At 26.0% G+C, this 22,610-nt stretch overlaps 1 protein-coding gene and 1 long non-coding RNA gene across 2 annotated transcripts; one reads left to right on the top strand and one right to left on the bottom strand.

Moving 5' to 3' along the window:
• The first annotated feature begins 12,889 nt into the window (after positions 1-12,889).
• LOC136976323 (glycine-rich protein-like) lies at positions 12,890-14,107 on the top strand. Its single transcript, XM_067271573.1, has 3 exons — positions 12,890-12,900; positions 13,017-13,484; positions 14,058-14,107. The coding sequence occupies exon 2, from the start codon at positions 13,038-13,040 to the stop codon at positions 13,470-13,472; it is 435 nt and encodes a 144-aa protein (XP_067127674.1). The 5' UTR covers positions 12,890-12,900; positions 13,017-13,037; the 3' UTR covers positions 13,473-13,484; positions 14,058-14,107.
• Positions 14,108-20,693: 6,586 nt separating this feature from the next.
• LOC136976322 (uncharacterized) lies at positions 20,694-21,288 on the bottom strand. The gene is made up of 3 exons (XR_010880915.1): positions 21,194-21,288; positions 20,904-21,119; positions 20,694-20,824 (listed from the first exon to the last, which is right to left on the bottom strand). It is a non-coding gene; the product is annotated as an uncharacterized lncRNA (long non-coding RNA).
• Positions 21,289-22,610: the final 1,322 nt, after the last annotated feature.

Genomic DNA, 22,610 nt, shown 5'->3' with positions numbered 1-22,610 from the left:
ATGTATGGATGGATGTTAGTGTGCTCTCATTGAAGCTTAATAACTCTTGCATTTTTAGTCGAAAATTTCTGAAATTTTGCAGGGAGGTTTGTGTATTAATGGGATTTATGTTAGTAAATTTTGGGTTTAAAGGTCTGGAAGAATGGGAAAGGTCAAAGTAATGGGAAGATAGAGGAGGTCATCTTGAGTAGAGTCGGACTTAATGATTTTATTCGTTATTAGCATTTACAATTTTTTTTTATAAATAAAAATCAACTTTACTCTCAAAATTAATCTTTTTGCCATTTTATAATAATTAATAATATAAAATGATTTTTATAAAGTCTCATAACAGATGGCACCACACACTATTTTAAAGTTTGGCAGGAAAGTTACGCAACTCGTTGTTGGATTTTTATTAAAAAAATAATTTATACTCGTTTCTGAAGAATTAACTCGAATGAAATAAACTCTATTTATAAATAATAATCGAGAAATGTGTATATATATATATAGACACTAGATAAAAATCTAACAATTGTAAGAATAAATAAAATTAAGAATAGCGATGCTATTTCAATAAATGCTTTTTTGAATTTTAATCCTGTATGTTTCAATAAATGCTGTTTTAATCGTGTATATAAATAATCGTGTAATTTTCTCTTTTTATAATGGACACGATTAAAACAGCATTTATTGAAACATACAGGATTAAGATTCAAAAAAGCGTTTATTGAAATAGCATCGCTATTCTTAATTTTATTTATTCTTACAATTGTTAGATTTTTATCTGGTGTCTATCTCTATCACTGGTTAAGCCAGATTAACTTTTATAAATAGAATATTCATAGAACATATCTTATCTTCCAGATCAAACTCAGAAATTGGACCCGTTTACTTCACAATTTCGAGTATATAATTTTATTGCCACAAGTTTGATTTTAATATCCACGAAACAAATCTTATTAATAAACGGTGTAGATGATCTTACAAATGCGTATTTATATCCTTATCACGCCTATAACTTCACAATGGCATTAGAAATCCTTTCGTAATATGCTTAAACCCATTTTTTTCCCAAAAAATTTTGACCCTTCTCAGATGAACAGAGACACATTCAATGTTTTAAGCGGTGCACTTCACAATGCAAGCAACTCACCTTACAATAAATATACGAATAACCCGAATATAGCTAAGTCATTGACATTCAAATCAACGAATGCGTCAATTCATGAATCACAGCGATTTAAAGATTTTTAATATACGAGTAATGTAGATTCGTGTATTGCCACATTCGCCGATTTGAATATAATGGCATTATGAGTATTCAGGTTATATTTATGTAAGGTATTGTGAGGTGTGTTTATGATGTGCATCGGTTAAAATATTTAATGCTTTCATCTGAGAAGGACTTACATTTTCATAGTAAAATAAAGGATTTCTGATGCCGTTGTGAATCTTTAGGCGGGATAAAAATATAAGAATCTGTTTTTCAGGATAATGAATTAATTAGAAATTTAGAAATTTATCGTCCAAATTTCTGAAAAATTATTCTATTAGATTTTTAATAGGTTTTAAATTAATTTATATGTTATACTTTAAATAATTTTGTTTACTAATTATTATACCTATCTATCAGGTATCTGTTCATACTTTAAATATAATCGAATTTGAAGTTTGAAATTTTCAGGATGTTTTTAAATTTGATAGTTTTATAAACATTTTTTAAATAAAAAGTCATAGGTTTCTATTTATTTATTTATTTATTATTCTAAGATAGAAACTCAAATGGCAAAAACCTATAGAACAAAAGTCAAAGATAAAATCGCAACGCACAAAACACACAGGTCGTATTATTATTTATATCGCAACAATTGTTTTATAGTTTTGAAATCAATTTCTATTCATTTAAAAAAAATAAAAAAATAAAAACTTAATTTGGTCAAAATATAGTGTTTTTAACTTGTATAATGTTTCAATAATCCATCGATATTCATGAAACCATAAAATTAATATAAACTTTTTAATTATAGATATAATTGTTTATCGCAAAATCGACGAAACTTCGTAAACGTGACAGCCTTTAATAATTTCTCTTTAATGTTTCAATAAAATATAATATATTCGGGTCGGCGAACACACGTGTCGCGTGTTGGCCACGCTATTCAGAAAATTCGAAGCGAAAAATCTTTTTTAAACATTAATAAAAGTACTATTGTACTTATCACAGTTTTGTGTTATTTAGTAGCTAAATATCCATAGATGAGATGATATTAAATTGATATACAATTTCCTGGATAAGGCCCTGCATTTAAATTGACATTCATACTTTAACATTTTTCGAAATTTAATATTTACTCTATCTTTAAAATTCATGTGGCATGCCGTATTAATATACTGTTTTTTTTTTTTTTTTTTTAAATTTAAGCTAGCCAACGTATGCTTGTTTTCCAACACTATGTGGATTATATATAATATTTAAAATTAATTACTAAAATTCAAGATAAGTAGGAATGGAATTTTGAACATCTCTGTAACTTCATTTACCGATTCCACGTCCTTACGATGTTAAATAGACTACAAAGAAAACCCAACAGAGTGATAACTGTTCTATCTACACATTGCATCCCGCCAGTCTCTCTTCTACATACTTCATTTCTTGTGCATGGTTGTTTCCATCTTTTAAAAATGAAATAATAATTAAATGCAAATTTATAAAGCAAATATTATAATATTAATAGCAATGAAGATAAATATGTTTGTTTGTTCAATGAAGTTTTGTATAGATTACATGAGATTTTTTTTCTTCCAGCTTTTGTCCTATGAATATTTGCCATTTGAGTTTCTCTCTGGTCACAATTTTCGACATAATTATTTGTTTAAAAATATTTTGATTGATTCATACAAAACTTTGATTATATATAAATTTCACTTAGATATCAAGTAAAATTTTGCTGTATATTCTACAAAAGATATGCTATATAAAACAGTATATTGAGAGGGATGAAACGAAACTGGACAATTTCAAATCATCTTTGTATTGCAGTTCTTTTTATACAAAAAAAATTAATTTTTGTATCCTTTCCGTGATAGGTCCAGGCAAAATACTTGATGATTCCTTCTGAGTCTTTATCATAAAATACGAATCTATATTGCACGAAATTCTGATATTTTATGAATTCGAAAATCTTATTTTATCATCAAGAGGGTTCACTCATTTCTTAAGCGGTTCACAATGTATCGGAGTTTCTTATTTTATTGTCATTAACCTCTTGAGTATATCAGAATATTGTTATGTGTATATATAAAGAAACAATTAGATGAGAATGATGTGATACAAACGAACAAGAGGAGAATCCTTGAATTAGTGCGACATGTAATTAAAGCGACCCTTACAGCCCTGAGGAATGCGAAAAGGAAGTAATATTTACACTTTCTCTACAAATAAGACAGCTCTATTTTAGATTATCAACTATTTACTTCGCATTTTTTTTTATCGCAACATCGTCCTACTTGTTAACTGAAACAACGCCCCTTTTTGTAGTAAAATGAAAATGTGGGATCTACTTTGGTAAAGACCTAAATTATCTAAGATATTTATTACGCACGGGATGAAGTCAGTTTTTGTATTGAGGTCATAAGAACTTCCTTAAGGCGTTGTCAAAATTCTTTTTAAAAAAAATCTAAATCTAGCTTTAGACCTATTGTTTACGTTTTTTTATATAAATTATAAAACTTATATATATTAAAATTATAGAAAACGTGAATAAAAAAACGTATATTTTCTCGTATTAAAAGGATATTGAAATATTAGAATTTGAAATGACGGTGTGGACAGCTCGAGTTTTAAATTATTAACCAAAATTTTAAAAATGTGTTATATTCTTTCTATAATAGAAAGTTATAATTAGAAAAAAATTATATTTTTACTATTTAATTCACTTTATCTATGCATCGATTGTTAGCTTTAGGCATTCTATAAACAGAAATGATTTTACTTCCTTAACTCGCTACATCGTTGTGTAAATGTAGCGCATTACAGAAAATACTTATTAATTTTATTTAGTTACTATTTTAGCATATAATTAGCTGTTGAATACTGCTAAAAAGGCTTATGAACAATTCGTAGTCGGTTATTTTTAAGAGTTGTTGCACTTAATAAATGGTAAGTAGGAGGTGGTGCAACAAACGTGACTTGCAGGAACCACCAATTTAAACACCTTAACTTTATATCAAAAATTTCATCAAAAAAGTAAAAAAAAAATCGGTATTTTTTCTAGTGAAACTCGTGAATTAAATAGGTCACGTCACGATTTTGAATTATGAATTATAGTTACACAAATATGTAAATGATAAGTTAATTCTTTACTTAAAATTTTGTATATTTTTTTAAGATCTAGTTTAATGTTATTATGATCTGAACGAGTCTAGAAAGATTTATTTATAGATAATGAAACTTTTTTTAGCTCTGAAAAAGAATATAATAAAGGTTTCAATAATTAAATTAACAGAAAAATTATAAAAATGAATTTTGTATAGACTTTTGACGATAGCAGCAACAAAAGAAACTCATCACTGAAACTAGTTCCAGGAGCAATACCCGAAAATAAAAGAATACGTTCCGTTTTCAAATTAATTAAACTTCAGATAAACAGACAAAAGAATAGATAGAGAAAGTATTAACCTGTTAAAATACAATTCAGATCGCGTTTGCTAGCGGAAAATACTTTTAAATTGATAGAAGTAACTTATAAATAGGAAAAAACCACTCCTATATCTTTCTATAGCAATTCTAAAATAAATAAATATTTTTAAAATAATTCTAAATATATACATATATGTATATTAAAATATTAAATCCTGCACATTGCTTTTTTTTTCAATTTAATTGCAATAATGTTCAGTTACTTGTAATGTATTTTCACAGTTACTAATAATATAATGATTTTCGTGATGGTTAATTTATCCATATAAATATCTCATCTTTAACTGGACTTCATAAACTCCCAAGTTATACGCCTTCTATTATTCTAGGATACATTAATCATTCTGTTCTTGATTTTTTTTAAATCTATATATCCTTAATGCTTAAGTTTAAAAATTCATCAACTGACATGCAGCTTTGTAAATAGTAATTTGTTTGATAATATATTGTTATAAGAGAACGTTGAATAATTTTTGTATCTAAAGGTTAGTTTCCTTACGTTTTTTTCCTTCGTGTAAACTGCACAATGATTGTAAGTAAAACTGTAGCTGTAACAGAGCATTGTGCTTTGTTTACATTAAAGCTGCTTTTAAGAAGTACTTAACAAGCATTTTTTTGCATTATAAATTCGATATTTATCATTTTAACCATAGAACTTGTCTCTGGTAACACCTGCTTATCAAGTTTAAAGTAATATTATTGATAATTCTGAACCAGTTATCGATGTATTATTTGTAGCTTATTGTAAATTTAAACAAAGAATTGATTATTTGCTTCAAAAACCTGTAGAATTTATATTAAAAAAATACTAAAAAGTTTTATTGATATTTTCTGATAAATTTGTCTTAGCTCTCAACTATTAGACTACATCGATCGAGATTTACTTTTAAAATTTAATATATAAACTGATACTGATAAGTAAAATTATATATATCCTGTAGAATATGTATCAAATCAAAATATACGATAAAAATAACAATAAAATAGCACTTTAGTTGGCCTAATAGCACATTTAACGACTATTAATTTAACTTAATAGCATTTATACGCTTCAGACAAAAAGTTATAATTCTTTTAACTTAGGTCATCTATGATAAAGAAGCACTTTCCTACTTTATTTCTATGCAACTTTAGTTTCTTTCAATCTTTAAATTTTACTCTTTTCACATTTATAGAGCTCATTTAAACTTTTCGCCCTCTTAATTCTATAAGTAGGATGAATCAAGATGAATATCTCGTTAAAAATTAAGAAAGGTCCATTGTTATGCACTTTAAAAATTAAAGAAAAGCATATTGTGCATTTGAAAAGAATTTTTGTAGATATTTTCTTTTCTAAATGTCGATTGTTTTCTTAGAAAACAAACAAAATAATCTTATATAAAGATGAATATTTTCAAAAGAATAATATGAAATATTGATGATGATGATGATGATTATAAAATTATACAACTCTTGCCATATTTTATTGTTTATTTAAAAATATTATTCTACGTATGTATTTTATTTAAATTAGATCTTATAATAATTTTCTTTCTCTGCTCCACTTCAGAAGATTTTTATAGATTCATAATTCATAATTTGTTATGCCTTGTTTGAATTATGTATTAATTACCCATAACAGATAATTAAGTAATTAAATACTTTGTTTGTATGAATAATTAACTATACTATAATTTAGAAACTGTACAATTATTAAATAAAAATCAATTATAAGTTATTAATGTAAAACGTAATGCTAATTAATTGAATTGGATTATGCTAATGTGATTTGCATATTTACTTCGTAGTACACTTCAATTTTTCTATTATTTGTTTTGTTTGTAATGAAATATATACAAATATAATTTTATAATATAACGAGAAATATTTTTTATAGTATCTTTACTACAAACAAATCGCAGTCATTCTCACTTAAAATGTTTCGTAATTTCTATACGCTACATAAAAATATATTCCTGTGACTAAATTAGTTAACGAAATTAACTAATTGTTATGCTTGAATACACTTCGTGCAAAGTTTATTTTTTATTTTCCTCTCCAGAAATAAATACGAAAAAATAATATAAATTATGTGATATATATATATAACCAAGTATATATATATCTGGTATAGCCATTCTTACCATTAAATATCTTCAGTAAAAAGTTAAAGTTATCTCTAATAAAAATTCTTACAAGTGAAAGTATTTAAGGCTATTATCTTTTGCTTACGCCCTCTTTAGAACAAAGGAATGTAGATCTTCGTTCTGGGTGCGGTCGCCCACTGACCCAAACTATGATGTTCTGCATGGTTGGATGCGACAGGAAACGCTTGCTTTACTTTCGTTGGCATTCATTGAAAAAAAAACTTGTACAACTCGCAACTTTCTTAGTCCAGAGGGTCATTGTTCTTACTTATAAATCTTATCTCCATATACATCATCTGTTAGAAAACAGAATGTAGCCTTGTCTGACTTCTTCCAATAGAAGACAATTTGTGACAGACTTGAAGAGTTCAATGTCTTGTCATAAAATAGTGTGTGAATGTAATAATTTCGATAAAAATTTTGCAGCTAAGCACTAATACTAGAAGAGTAAAACATGATTTGAAATTTCCTTACAGTTTTTAGTTGTTTTTAATGTAGTTAAATGTAGTTTTATATTTCATCAGTTCTTCGATTTTTTAAGTAATAAATTATTTTTTATTCAATGTCCTATTTATGGTATTTTTATATGCAGACTGGATTATACTCTTTCTGCACAATGATGCTTATTATTCAATTATAATATACAATAATAATGCTTATAAATCTTAATTTTATATTCGCTCTGTAGTCAATATGTTCATAAACAACGAAATTAAATTAAATTTAAGGCAAGTAATAAATGAATAATTAGAAATATTTTAATTTTATTTATTCATGCGTTATATACGAGTTATTTTCTACGACAATAGCCTCATTTATATGTTAAATACTGATAAATTATACTTTATGTTAATATAATGTAACCGATATATCTCTATTGAGGTAGTTTTTAGATTATATTTCTCGCTACGTTGGACATGTTTGCATATTATAAAATTCTCTTACAGTTTACGTATTTATTAAAAGATATCATTGTGATAACGATTGCAAAAATATACGAACAATTCTAGAAACAGCCGGAAAATTTCCCTAAAAAATTGATTTAAATATTAATTTTAGAAAATAAATTAAGCATTTTCTTATTTCTTTTTTTTAGATAAGACCCATTTAGTACGGTATATTAATCTTTAAATGTTCTATAAACTGTTATGTATATATATATACTAAATTCCCGCTTTTATGACTTAAATGATTTCTAGGAAACTGTCGTTGAGCGAATCTTTATTTTCCATAGGTTAAGTGTCAAAATTTACGATTATATTTCCAGAAATATTGGTTTAACTATACAGATATGGTCAACAAGAATAATAACTCTCAAACACACATCTACTAAGTCATAATAGAAATTTACACTAACTTTAAATGCGTGGTATAATATATAAAGCGAAGGATCTATAATTACTACTATTATTCTGTATAGATTTAATGCAAGTAGATGATTAAAACTTAAAAATTTGTATAATATAAAATACACGATTTTTTAGGTATTCAGCCATAAAACTTTATTTTACACTTTAAAATTAGGGAAAAAAAGACCTGTTCTTAGCACTTGCCTTGGTCAATAACTGATATTTTAACATACTCGTTCGAGCGATTCTAAAATCTATAACTGCATTTTAAAAATTTTAAAACATATTTACAATGCAATAAAAAGAATAAAATTGTTTCTGTATCTTTATACAAGAATAAACAAATATTATCTTTAATACCGTGACAGAAGCGCGTAATTTTATATATATAACAATTGATAATAAATAATTCGAAACTTTATTTACTTATTCTTTTATCCAATTTTATATTTGAAATATAAATTTATAAAATAAAAATAAAATTATATTTTATTTTAATAAACATAATTAAGTAGTTTTCTGAATGTAAAATACATAATGAAGTTTTGCTCTAGTTGATTTTATCGTTGGCCGTCTGTCGAGAGTTCTACATATTTTGAAAATTTGGCAATTTCCTACAAATGAATTATGCAAAAAATTTTAAATTATAATATATAATGTCATAAAATTAATGTATGAGTGTTTTTTAAATAGAGTTTTGCCTGATTTTTTCAAACGAAAGTGATCGTATGATCGTAAAATTTGATCTCCTGTTAAATTAGTTCTACTCTGTTAGGTTTATTTAAGTTAATTCGGGAATTTTTTATCGTAGAATTTATGTTTCTTATCAGAAAAAATAAAATTTATAATTAACTTTTATCAAAAAATGTGATCTCGTGATTTTCTCTAATTAACGATGCATTAGAGAATAATAAATTAAAAGCTGTATTTAGTCTACTAATGACATTTTTATCTTTTTAAAGGAAGTATCTTTTAGATAATGGTAAAATTATGGAATAAATATTTTAAACAGTTTTTGATGCATATTTTTTTTACATCACTCTACTTTCGAACATTCAACATTCGCACACACTTTCAGGAACCAATTATGTGCGAAAGTCGAGGGCCATCTGTATTATTCAGTCAAACCTCCGAACGACGGCCATTGACGGAACGTAAAAAATAAGTATTGTTCCGAGGTAGTCATTGTTTGGTTATTTTGTGTGCATTTTTACTCAGGAAAGTTCCCAAAAAATGGTCTCTATTTAGAGGGCGTTTAATGGCCGTTACTGAAGGTTTAGAGAAACATGGTTTTGTTGTTGTTTTTTTTTAATCTAAATTTTACATAATTGAATAATTAAAAGCTATAGATAGATATCAAATTTTGTTCTAATTTTTCTTCAGAATTTAAACAGAGATGTGAGAAATCAATCATTTAAGCAGAATAAGTAAGATTTTCTACAATAAATTAGTCGTTTCTAGTCATATTTTGAAGAGAATGTAGCATTTATAGTTACAAAATAGCATTTAAATTTCAATTAAAATTGTATAAAATTTCATCTACGAATAGATAAATAACATCTTAAAATTGGTTAAAATGAAAATTATGCTTAAATATCGTTGAAAATTGACAAAATAATGTAAAATTCGAGTAAATCTAGAGCAGCTATTTTGATTTAAAATAGTAACTATTTCATATTAATTAAATATATCGTTAAAATTTGATTTTTTTTCCAATATAAGTTCAAAATACAGAGCAATTTTGTTATAAAAATCTTTTAATACTTTCTCTATATATTTCTTTTAATGATTTTCCTCATTAAAAGAAATCATTAGCATTACAAAAAAACTATATTATACAATATACCGGTAATAGTATGATATCCAGCTTTAAAAAAATAATAAAAATTATAAATAAACTGAGAAGAATCAAGATGATGACTGATAACGAGGAAAATATAAGAAGAATTCGAATCAAACTAAAATCTTACAGGAAATCACAAAGAGGAAGCTTGATTGTTATAATCGAAATATATAAAAAAATTACATATAGTATAGATTTAATTTTTTATAAATTATAAATTGATATACTGGAATAAATTCATAGATTAATCAATATAGGAAAAACAATTTTATTAGATAATATTGATAAAGAATGTTTTTAAATAGTATAAAAACAGAGATAAATGTTTAAAAAACAAATTGATAACACGTTAAACAAGTTTAATCGTCGGGTCATAACATTGCACCTAAAGATTATCTCTTTTATTCTTTCATGTGACGCTTAGAGATGTCAGTAAGAGGAAAAATTCGCTTTTGCTTTTACACACGAATGATTTTGCTTACTCTAAACTGATTATATTTGCAACTAGAGAAGAAAAAAAGCAATTTTTTTTCTTATTAATAATTCTTAACTTCAAAAGGGTCGTGGTCCTTTTATTATGTTATAATTTCGATTAAAGCTTTCGTTTTACTTTAAATATTTATTTCGATTTAGTAAAGATGGGGACTGATGCGAAACGTCGCCGGATATTACGCGAATTAAAAATATTGTAAATTAAATGCATCTAAAATGTTTAATAAGTTTAAACTCTCATAAATTATTATATTCTTTTTCAAAAGTTTTTACTCTGTATATATATTTTAAATAGGAAGATATGTAAGTGTTTTTTGTTTTAGATCGTTAACCTTATGTGGCGTGTTAAAGTATACAAATTTACGTTATAATTATATGAGTAATTATATAAAGTACATGTTATATAACTAAACATATTACGTATTATTATAAAAACCGAAATATATTACAAGCTACGCGCTTGAGAGTCGACAATTTTGGTTTCTCTAAGCTTTATCTAACACTGTACTGAGTAACGTGAGAAGTAAAAATATTATAAAAGAATATCAAGTTTAATGACCTACAAGAGTGAAATAATTCAAAACGATGTTTTTATAAGTGTAAATCGTATCAGATGAAGCAAAACAAAAGCATTGAACTCGAGAATAAAAGAAAACTTTTCGACACAACCATATCTGTATATCTACACTTAAAATATAAGGCATTTTCGGATGAGATTCGAAACAGGGAATGTTTTTGTTGGTATATACATGATCTTCTTTACCGTTACTGTAAGCCCAGAGGCATGTTTATGTTCCACGATGTCCCAAATATATCATGTGGAACTAAAATTTTCCTTTCCTTCTGGCTACGTAATGTCAATCTCCTACACTTCTCACGTGAAATTATTTACGTCACTGATTGGGGTAGTTCCACATTTAGATATTCTTAAGGAGCTTCTCAGCTGACTATAAATACGGAGACAAACTAACAATTTTCACTTCTAACTGCGACATGTACAAATTAACTTTGGTGAGTGGATTTTGGATTTATACCTATCTTTCAAAATGGCTCAAGTTTTCGTTAACTTTTAATGCTGCAAACAATGGATAGTGTTTCTCTAGACTTTCAATCAGGTTTACTGTTATAATTCTGTGAAGTAGTTTACTGTGTTATGTCCTCCTAGTCTATAACCCTTCGTTTTTTCCCCCTGTTAAAATAATACTGTAGTAGCATGGTCATGATAGAATACGTAATTATAGGACGTTTGAACAATGAGGGTCAGAGTCGATTATTGTTAAGTTCTAGTTTAGAACGTGTATATTCAGTCGTGACTAAGTTGAAAATAGCTTCTTTCAACTGTTTTAGTCGACTTATTTACTTTAATTTGTTGATACTAATATACTTTAAAGTGTAGCAGTTAAAATGCTCGTTTTGTATTTCTTACAAACTGTATGCTATCGTCCCTGTATTCCATATAACTCTTATTATTCAGGTTTCTATTTATTGTATTTTCTCCCAGCTTCTTTATCTCAAACTTTAGTTTTAGCTTTTATAATTTTATCTAGAACTAGGCATTAATACGCTAAAAATTATAACCTTATATGATTTTTAATGCTGGAAGTCTTAACATTAGTTTAGCCCATATTCATAGTATAATTTGCTTTATAATCTCATATACTAAATATCATTTTTACAGTAATAATGAATTATTTTGTATATTTTAATCTTTCTAATTTTTTCTTAGTTTCGTAATTAAATATCTTAGTATCGATAAGTTTTAAATTTTTAACTTAACTTTTATATTTTATATTCTGCCCTTTTCCAAATATTAAAACATAATTTAGTGTTTTATGGCTTCCTTTATAGTAAGTATTTTAACTTACTTTTATGTCATATTTTTCTTTAAAATTCAAGGATATTTTCATATTAATTTAACATTATTCTTCCATATATTCCTTCATACTTCTTAAGCTTCGAACCAGTTTAAAGTTCGATAGCTCGAATTAATTTAGAGATTGACAGATAGATATTCCAAATATTTTTTATATTCATATTTAATATAAAATCATAAAAAGCATACTTTCCTTTTTTTATTTCATATTTTTAGAAACTAACAATTTTCAGTTCATTGTTTGATGCAACTGTTACCTTCTGTTCATCGCTTTTTGGTTCATTACCTTTCATGACCTATAAATTTATGTATCATATATATATTTTTCTTTTATATTTCGATATTATTAACGAAATTCGTGTTTCTTTAATGATCAAAATTTCTAAATTTGAGTTAAAATTGTTACAATTGTGAAAGGGAACAATGAATTTCCGTTAGCATTGTTCGATTTTAATTACATTTTCCCTTTATAGCATTGTTATTATTCTTTATTTTAATCTTTATCTGTATCATACAATGAAAAAGAAAATACAGTACGAAACCTAATTTTTATTGATTTTTTAAAAGATTATAACAAAAATAATTAAAATTTTCTATATTTAGAATATTTATTATTATATTCAAATTTATTATTTACATCGACATTTAGGTTTGTGTGATAGTGTCATGTATGGTGGCAAATGCCCTGGCAGTGGCCGTTTCTGGGTATTCGGATATCCAGTTCCATCCCACTTATAGTCATTATGGTCATGGACTAGGAGGATATGGCTTAGGACATCATGGACATGGAAAAATTGGAATAGCTGTTAGCAAACGTTATTTCCACAAATATCATCTTCCTCATATCCATGGAGTGGGACTTGGATTGGGTGGGGGACACGGACACAGTTTAGGTGGAATTGCAGCTCTTGGAGGTCATGGACTCGGTGGAGGACATGGTCTAACAGGAGGACTTGGTGGACATGGGCTTGGTGGACACGGACTTGGCGGACACGGACTTGGAGGTCTTGGTGGTGGTCATGGGCTTGGTGGTCTTGGAGGTGGTCATGGGCTTGGAGGATACGGTCTTGCAGGAATTGGAGGTGGACATGGACTACATGGATAATTTGTATACAAGGTACCACTATAAGTAGATTATTATCAAACAATATTTATATTAAACAGTATGGAATTTTATGTTTAAAAACATGTTTAAATTTTTAAAATAATACTTTTATCTAAGAAAATGTATTTTTTAAAAATATTTATGAACAAATAACTTTAATAATGCATTTTAAATAAAGTTTATAAATATATAAATATTTTATTCGTCAAAATTATAAAGTAAATAAGATATACTGTATTTAATAAACTAATAATTAAATTATTTATTTTTCTATAAAAATAATTTTTGTAAATAAGTAAACTTTCATACAACAACAAATGTTTTTATATAATTTTCAAAATTAAAGCCTATCTTTAGAGATATAACAGAAATTGTTAAGAACTTTAATGTATTTGATATATTATTTTTTTAAATAAATAAATAAGAGAAAAAGTTTATTATCAAAACATAAATTACTCTTAGTCATAATAATGCCTTAATAAAAACTGTTAAATTATTTAATCGATTAATTATAATGCTATAAATTTATTATTAATACATTAAATAAACATAAAATTTAAAAATTATTTCTTTATTAATTACCAGATAACGAAGCTTCAAGAAACTTTCAATGAATTTTACCAAAGGAGAGAACCGCAAACAACAACACAAATTATATGAATTAATATATTTTTCACTTATATATTTATAATTTCATATTATTAATACATAAATGAAAAATTTATATAGTAAAAATATTAAGCTTGTAATTATATATGTATGTGTTTACTATGTACTGTACAACACTCTCGACGGGTTTGCACTTTTTGTACATATGATTTTATCTTAATAAAAATATTTAATAAACCGAAAAAAGATCTATTTTTATTTATTTCTTAATATAGAATTTTTAGGATATGAATGATTAATTTTATTTGCATGCATATCTAATGTTTTCTCATGGGAATATGAACGCAAAATTATCATCAATTTATCATTTCAATGAACTTCAATCATGTAAATAACGATGTTAATCAATTGTGGAGAATTTTATGCAATTTTAAACACGTTAAATTCATTTATAACTTTTATCAGATTATTGCAACATTTAAATGAAATTCATTGTATGTGCGGTTTGGGTTTAAATACATTGCAAAGAAGCTTACGAATAGCAGTTTAATATAGTTAGATTTAAATAGCTTGTATAATATAAATGACATTATATACATTACGGCTGTAATAATAAAATTTTAAATTACTTTTTATCATATATTTACATTAGAATATATTTTTTAATGGTTTTTTTAAAAGCGATTTCTTGTTCTTTCCTCATTTTCCTTCCAGCTAAACACTATTTCAATGTTAAAGTATCTGTATATTCACGATTACTCCGGTTAATTTAGAATTTTTCTTTGTAATTCTCGTCAAAAATATGTTTCTAGAAAAAACTCCAAGTTATTAAAAGATAGATTGGATAGAACTGAACTTTGTTGTTCTATATCACTAAATTGTAGATTCAATTTGAGAAATTAAGAATATTTCCTATGTTTTTATGCATTTCAATAACATTATCATATAAATTTGTGCAAATTAACATTCATAATAGAAAAGATAAAAAGAAATATATACTATTTTGACTATACTACTTAGTTATGACGTAATAAAGAAAAACATAAGAGTACGTGTCAAAACAATTTCCCACACTGAATGCATTTGTAAAGCTAATAAAATATAGTTAACAACTTGCAAGATTTAAAATTGGAGTCTATTCTATGTTAATATGAAATACAATTTCCATTTAATGTGACGAAGAGATTCATTCCTTCATGGATAAACGGGAGAGTTTAGCATTGAAGTTCACAGGAATATATTTTGATTATTTCATTTGAAAATAACTTTTTAAAATTTTTATTATTAATTTTATATTTTTCCTTATTTATATATTAGAAGCAAACGATTGCCGATGAGCTAATTCGTATACTGTATAATTAAACACAACAAACAAACGACAAACAATAGTTTTTATGCAAAAATATTCAAAATGCGTGTTTCAAAAATATAAAATAAAGATTAGAGTTAAATATTTTAAATCTGGAAAACTATTTTTAAATTTAATTTGTATATGTTCATAAGTGAATGCACCCGAAAGAAAGTCGAACTATAATAAATATACTTTGTTTATCATCTGTATTTATCCATCAGGATAAAGTTAGGTGGAAGGGGCACAGGATATTATTTATAATGACCTTTGGTAACGTTCAATGTCAAGGTGATCTTTCAAGCACAGAACGTTGCACTTAGCTACTTAAATTGGGTTCATCGAGTATTGAAACCACTCGCAGAGATGAACGAGACAAAGATCGTAAGTATGCAAATGCCATTTATTAGTGATGAAATGTTTCAATTGTTTGCCGATTTGGATCGTTAACTTCATTGAAAATTTAGTTATGAAATTCTGTGCCTAATAATTAGCATATAAATCGAAAGATTCGAAAGATAAATGCGTTTAGTCCAATAATGTAAATAATGAAATTATTTCAGAATTAGCCTACGTTTATCTTACATTTTCTGTTAGAAATAACAGAAATTAATTATAAATTATTTTTCTGTGTACGTAATAATTTCTCGGAAATTAAGAATTAATGAATTTTTATTTAATTTAGCGTTGTTTTTCCCTTGTAGATTCGTTTTATTCATTTTTATAAGCTTTATTTTTGATAGTTATATGGTTGAAATATGATTTTTGTTTAAGATAATTTTATATAGATTATTCTATAATATTATTTTTTATTTTTTTACATTACATTATCAATACTGTATTAAGAATAAGACCAAAGTATATCGCAAACTCCTCATTGGAAAAGTCTAAATTTATTTTATTCTGGAACATATTCTAAAGCAACAACTTAAATATATATACATATATATTATTAAAGCGTATATTTCATTAATTATTAATACTATAATTTTTATTTTCAGTTAACTTTCTCATTTATTTTCATCGCAGTCATGCTACACATAACAAGAGGAAACAACTGGAATTATCGTTACTATCAACGTTACTGGGATCATTATTATCAACCCTCACGTAACTACGATCGTTATTATCCACCATCTCGCACGTACAATCATTACTATCCACCTTCTATCAACAATAATCGTTATTATCCTCCTTCAAATTCCTATAATCGTTATTACCCAACAACTTTCAACAGCAACCAATATTACGATCGCTATAATTCAAACCACTATTATCCAAACAGATACGATAATGGCATCGGTTACGATAATGATTATCCATATTTTCGGCCACAGCATCAAAACACATACGATTATAAATGTAAAGGAGGACAGAGATATGGTAATGGTTGTTACGATAACGACAATCAAAGTAACAATAGAGTTTCTATTGAAACTGTATATGTAAATCCTGATATTTATAGGGATTACTATTATAATGGATGGAATAGAAGACCAGTTTTTGATAAAGAAAATGCTTCTACATAATATTTTGATTATTTTATCGTATAATGTACGATATAAAGTACGTGAAGTATAGAAAATACTTTGAGGAAATGGAGAAGTTCCATTTCCTCAAAGTATTTCTAGGTTTATTTTTTATTACGTCCTTTAATTTAATTGTGAATTTTTACTGGTTATATTCTCCATAATTACATGTAAATCGTGTAATTGTATAAATATGAAAGAATTTTTTAACATTTTCAATCACTACCATGTATTCAGTCTGAATTTTATTTATGTAATTTATATTTTGGTTGTTAAATAAAACTGTTTAGTGTATAAAATTAATTATTAGACGTTTTATTAATTATTAACAAGACATAAAAAGTGTCTTATACTTTTTATGTCTTGTTACATTTTAAAAAATTATGTAAAACATTCTTCAAATTCATACAATATTTTTATTTTTATATTTTGTAAACTCGATTTTTATTTGTGGTAAATATTTTACATTAATTTATTTATATGTAAAATGCGGTTTTCATGTTTAAAGATTTAATAATAATTTATTATTTCTGTCTTTCTGGAATGTAGTTTTTTCTGTAACGTTTTACATTATAGTATTTTAAAATGAATATTTAATTTTCTGTATTCAAATGGTATGTAATAAAACAACGTTTTGATTTATAAATTTGAGAATTTTTTTAATTAGAAATTAATTAATTAAAGCATTTTTTTTCTATTTATAACTAACACATATTACATTGAGAGATTTATAAAACTTTTAATTAATTTAGTTACAGTAAGATGGTTTTATTTTATATAAATACACCTCAGTGACATCACTTCCTAGAAAATATAATTATAAACCTGTTATTTTAAGGGCAAAAAAACTCGAAAACTAAATCTCTAAGTCATTTTGCATAAACGTTAATTTGTGAAAAATATTTTTTTATTGCTTTTATTGTTATTTATTGTGAAATAACAAGAAGGAATTATATTTTGAAGTTTTTAATTTATGAAAATACTTTTTAACTATTATTTTTTACATAATGATATCATTTCATTCATATTTTATTCCATAAATAACAGACTATTATAAATCAAATGCTAGTATATAAAAAGTTTTAATAATAATCTCTGAAACGTTAAATTTTCTTATATATTACTTAAAAATGTAAGAGTAAATTCATTAGAAGTATGAAAAATCTGTAAAATAATTAAAGATTTTCCTAAAAAATCACTTAGCGAAGTTTCTATAAATGAAATGTATGATTTGATGCTTATCTCAAGGCCAAATTTTGATGATAACATCGATACCATTGCGTGATGTGTATTTATTTTGAGTTCATTATCCTATATCGAAATTGAACAATAGAAACATTCATTGTTATTAAATAAATAATTATTAATTTTCTACGAATTTGAGAAATAAAAACATTATCCCATTCTGTTTTTTTGTTTTTTTGATTTTATCATTATAAACACTTTTGATATACGCGTATTTAAAAGTTATTATATCAAAGTTATTTAATATAATAATTTAAAAGTTATTTTGTAAAAAATAAACTGAAGATTGGAATGAAATTTTTATAAAATGTAATTACTGTAATGTTTTCTACGAATTCTTAAAAAGGATAATATTGTTTTAGAGAAATTATTTCAAAAATATTTTAATTTGACATATTGATGCAGTTTACTCTTTTTTTATTATTATGTTTTAACGTCATCATCTTCTCGTTAGAAGCAATTTTGGCTTTCTTTCGTACCATGTTACACTATAGAAAAAAATTATATATTGTGCTTTTATAATTTTTATACAGAAATCTCCATGTGGAAAATAGCCTTTAATAACTAACATGGTGATTGGACTTGGAAAATTGTTATTGTCGACCTTTAAGATATTCAATGTCATAAGTCACGTGATATTTTCGGGTAAAGAGCAATGCCCTCCATCTTTAAATTGAAGAAAAATGCATGCTTGAAACAGTTATGCGTAGAGACAAGATGAAGATGGTAAGTACAAGACATGATATTTAAATTTTATATTAAAATTTTGTAATAAAAATTGCCGCTTTTACTCGTAGAAGTTGTCTATTAATAATATTCATCATGAAACTTTAATTAATAAATATTATAATAATAAGCTGAATCACAAGATATAAAATTTATCAATTTTCTTTTAATTCTATTTATAATGATGATAAGAAAATAATTTTATTAATATTTTACAGTTAGCTTCATTGCTTCTCCTACTCTTCTGCTTAGATGATGTTTTTCCATACTCTTGGAGTAACAGCTACTACAAAGACTATTTAAATCGTTACTTTCCTCCATCTCGAAGTTACGACCGCTATCAACCATCACCCAACGTTTACGATCCATATTATCAACAGTATCAACGATACGATCGTTATTATCCACCATATAGATTCGATCATCATCGCAGTTACGATAGATACGATCGTTATTATCCAAGAGAAGACGTTTATGATAAATACCAACGTCTCGGATTTAATTGCCAACAAGGATACGGATATGGATACGAATGTTACGATGATTATCGTCAGTATCCTTGGCATAATACGAGATATCCAAACTATCCTTGGTATGACGAAAGATATCGTTACGATTATCCTTATCACCGTTACAGGGATTATTACGATCCAGGATGGAGTAGAAAAGCCGTTAGCAACAACCCGGATAAAGAAAAGGAGTAAGATGAATGTTTTCATTGTCTACAAACGTTTAATTAGCATTTTAATTTCAAAAAAATCTACTTAACTTTTATAATTTAGGACGGATTTTTATCTGTAAAAATAATAATTACTATGTTAAATGGTATGATAGGTAATCGTATTTTTGTCTTTTTATGTAGGCCCTATACAGCCGAACCTCTAATAACGGACACCTCCAAACAACGGTCATCGTCAATATCCGTTTCTTAGAGGTTTGGCTGTATTAACTTCGAGAAAGTTTAATACTTCATAAAATATTTAAAATATTTTTTACTTGTTAAAACTCTAAAATAACATTTTATATACGATTTTTAAAAAAAAAAAAAATTCGGATAATGATTTAAATAAAATTATTTTTATTATTAATTTCTTTTAGCTCGAATCCGTCTAAAGAAGATTCTCCTGCCAAAAAGGACAACGTTGAAAATTAGTTTATAATATTTCGTATGATTAAATTCTATAATTATATTTATAAATTTGTATCATTTATAGATATATAATTTAAAAATAATATACAGTATATGTCTTTAGTTTGCCTTCCCTGCAGAACAAGTAGAAGTTGCAGGTTTGTGTCACATTTAAGGGATTGTTAAACGATGTTGGATGAAAAAAATAACAATTTTACCTTAAAACTATGCTATTTACAGTTAAAATATTAATAAAATCAGTCTATTTTATATGTAGATTTGTATAACGATGTAAAATAAATATTTTTCTTAAAATTTGAGTGTTTTTAAATATTTAATATTTAATTTTTATGTTTAATGTTTTACTCTATACATTGCTGCGGTTCATTCGAAAATATACATTTTTATAGTTTAAAAAATTATCAATTCATAAAATATACGTGAAAATAGTAAAAAAATAAGGGCGAATACAACATTTAAAATTATTTTATATTCTTATTTTATCTTTATAATAATATAAAATAAAAGCCTATAATTCTTTCTATTCTCGTTAATGTAAGTTCGTGCAATATACTTTAAGTTAAATTTCCGTTATAAATGTTTTTATTGAGTTGTAGGTGACAAAACGTAAAACATTAATGAAAAAAAGACGTTTATTCAAAAATAATTGAATTTTATTTACAGTGAAAGACAAAGCAATAGAAAAAAAACAGTTGAAAGTCGAAGTTAGAAATATTTATAAAACATTTAAGAAATTCTTCATCGCCTAGAAAGAGATTTTTATAAATAAATTGATATAATTAACAGAAAATATTGATGTTAAACTGGGTATAATTAAGGCTTACCTTTTTCTAAACGACGTAGGCACCGTGGTAGGCACCTACGTATGGGTAAGCATAAGCAGCATGTGGAGCATATCCATAGTGAGGACTGTAGACTTTTCCAGTAGCAGAACTAGCAAGTTGTCCAGTGGTAAAATCATAATAGTTTCCAGCCGCATCCTTAACACCACCGATGGCAGAAGCCACGGCGAATAAAGCAACGACGAAGAATAAAACGTACTAAGAATAAAACAGAATCGATTAAGTAGAAGAAAAGTTATATAAAAATTTTAAAATATTAAAAATTTACATACCAACTTATTCATATTGAAAGATTTGCTTCTTGGATATTCCAGTCAGCCGATGGGTAGTTTTCAGTTCTCTCTCTATATATACTAATTTCTCAGGGTCAGTTTGATAGAAGGGCGTAAACTATCACGTGACGTTCATCAATTGGTACATCTACAGATTGATGAGGTAGCAAGGTCAACGGGATACGCCCTGCTCGACGGACTTTCCATCTGCTGACCCATTTAATAAAGTGGCTTCTTTGTTTAACCTTCCTGGTTATTGCAAAGGACCAACTATTCGGTCATCAAACTTTAAACAGGAATTTTTTAGTCACTTTCGTTAAATCGCTTAACAATAGGTGACCTTATATCGCTTTCTATTGAGAAAGTACAACGATTATATTTGCCTGCTTCTCCAATAAAATGAGTTTATCATTTTCAAATTAAAATCAGTTTGATGCTGATATTTAAAAAGGAATAAATTTAAATAAATTAAAGAAATAAATAAATAAATTTTACTAGTGAAATTAATTTATTATTATTTAGAAAAGGAAATTTAATCGTTTTTCAAGAAGAGAAAGAAGCTAATCGTTTTCCTATTAAACTAGAATTATTCAGAATAGTTTTTGCTGATTAAAATTAGACTTTAAATCAGCAAAGAGGTTATTTTTCTATTATTTTTTGGGGGGTGTAGATTTATTTATTTATAGGTTTTAAAGTTATAAATATTTGCTTGTTATTTTAATAAAAATATACCAAGCTTGCACATGCATTTATTACCTAACATGCGAAGAAATGGAAATTTGATAAAAGCTGGAAAGGGCTCTTGTACGACTTCTCGGCACTTGAGCAGGAAGTTAAGGAGTCCAGAAAGAAAGTCCGATCATTTTCAACTATAATTTCTAATACAGAAAAAAAGCAAAAGCCTTATTTTTTATTGTAGGAATAATTTTGACCCATACTTTTCTATCTTTCCCCGTATAATATCTAAAATATAATAGCACTGATGACACATATATAGAAGAATTCTTACCAAATTTCAAAAGTTTCGGTCCATGGGTCGTGAGACATAAAACAAAATTACAGGCCAACATATCTATACATACATATACATAATCCAAACGTACATAATTTTGTTCTCCTTTTTATTTACATTGAAATTTGTTTATATTTATTAAATTTTCACACTTATTGACAGTCTTAAATTGAGTATTTTCGTTTTTTATATGGATAAAATTTTTCTTATGTAGTATTATGTCGGTGAAACCTCTAATAGTGTATTTTAACCATATCTACTTACATAATTTCTTACTTTAAGATAATTTATACATTTAAAACAGACAGACGTTAATAAAAATGCAACCTTGGCCTAGAAAATATTTAAGGAAAAAATATCTGGCACTTACTCATCAAATGAAATATCAGATTATTAAAATAATGC

Source organism: Centruroides vittatus, unplaced genomic scaffold (genome assembly GCF_030686945.1).
Source record: "Centruroides vittatus isolate TY-2023 unplaced genomic scaffold, ASM3068694v2 contig_4, whole genome shotgun sequence".
In the NCBI taxonomy this organism is placed as follows: Eukaryota; Metazoa; Arthropoda; class Arachnida; order Scorpiones; family Buthidae; genus Centruroides; species Centruroides vittatus.
Note: the sequence above shows the minus strand (reverse complement) of the source record. Positions and strands in the feature narration are given on the sequence as shown.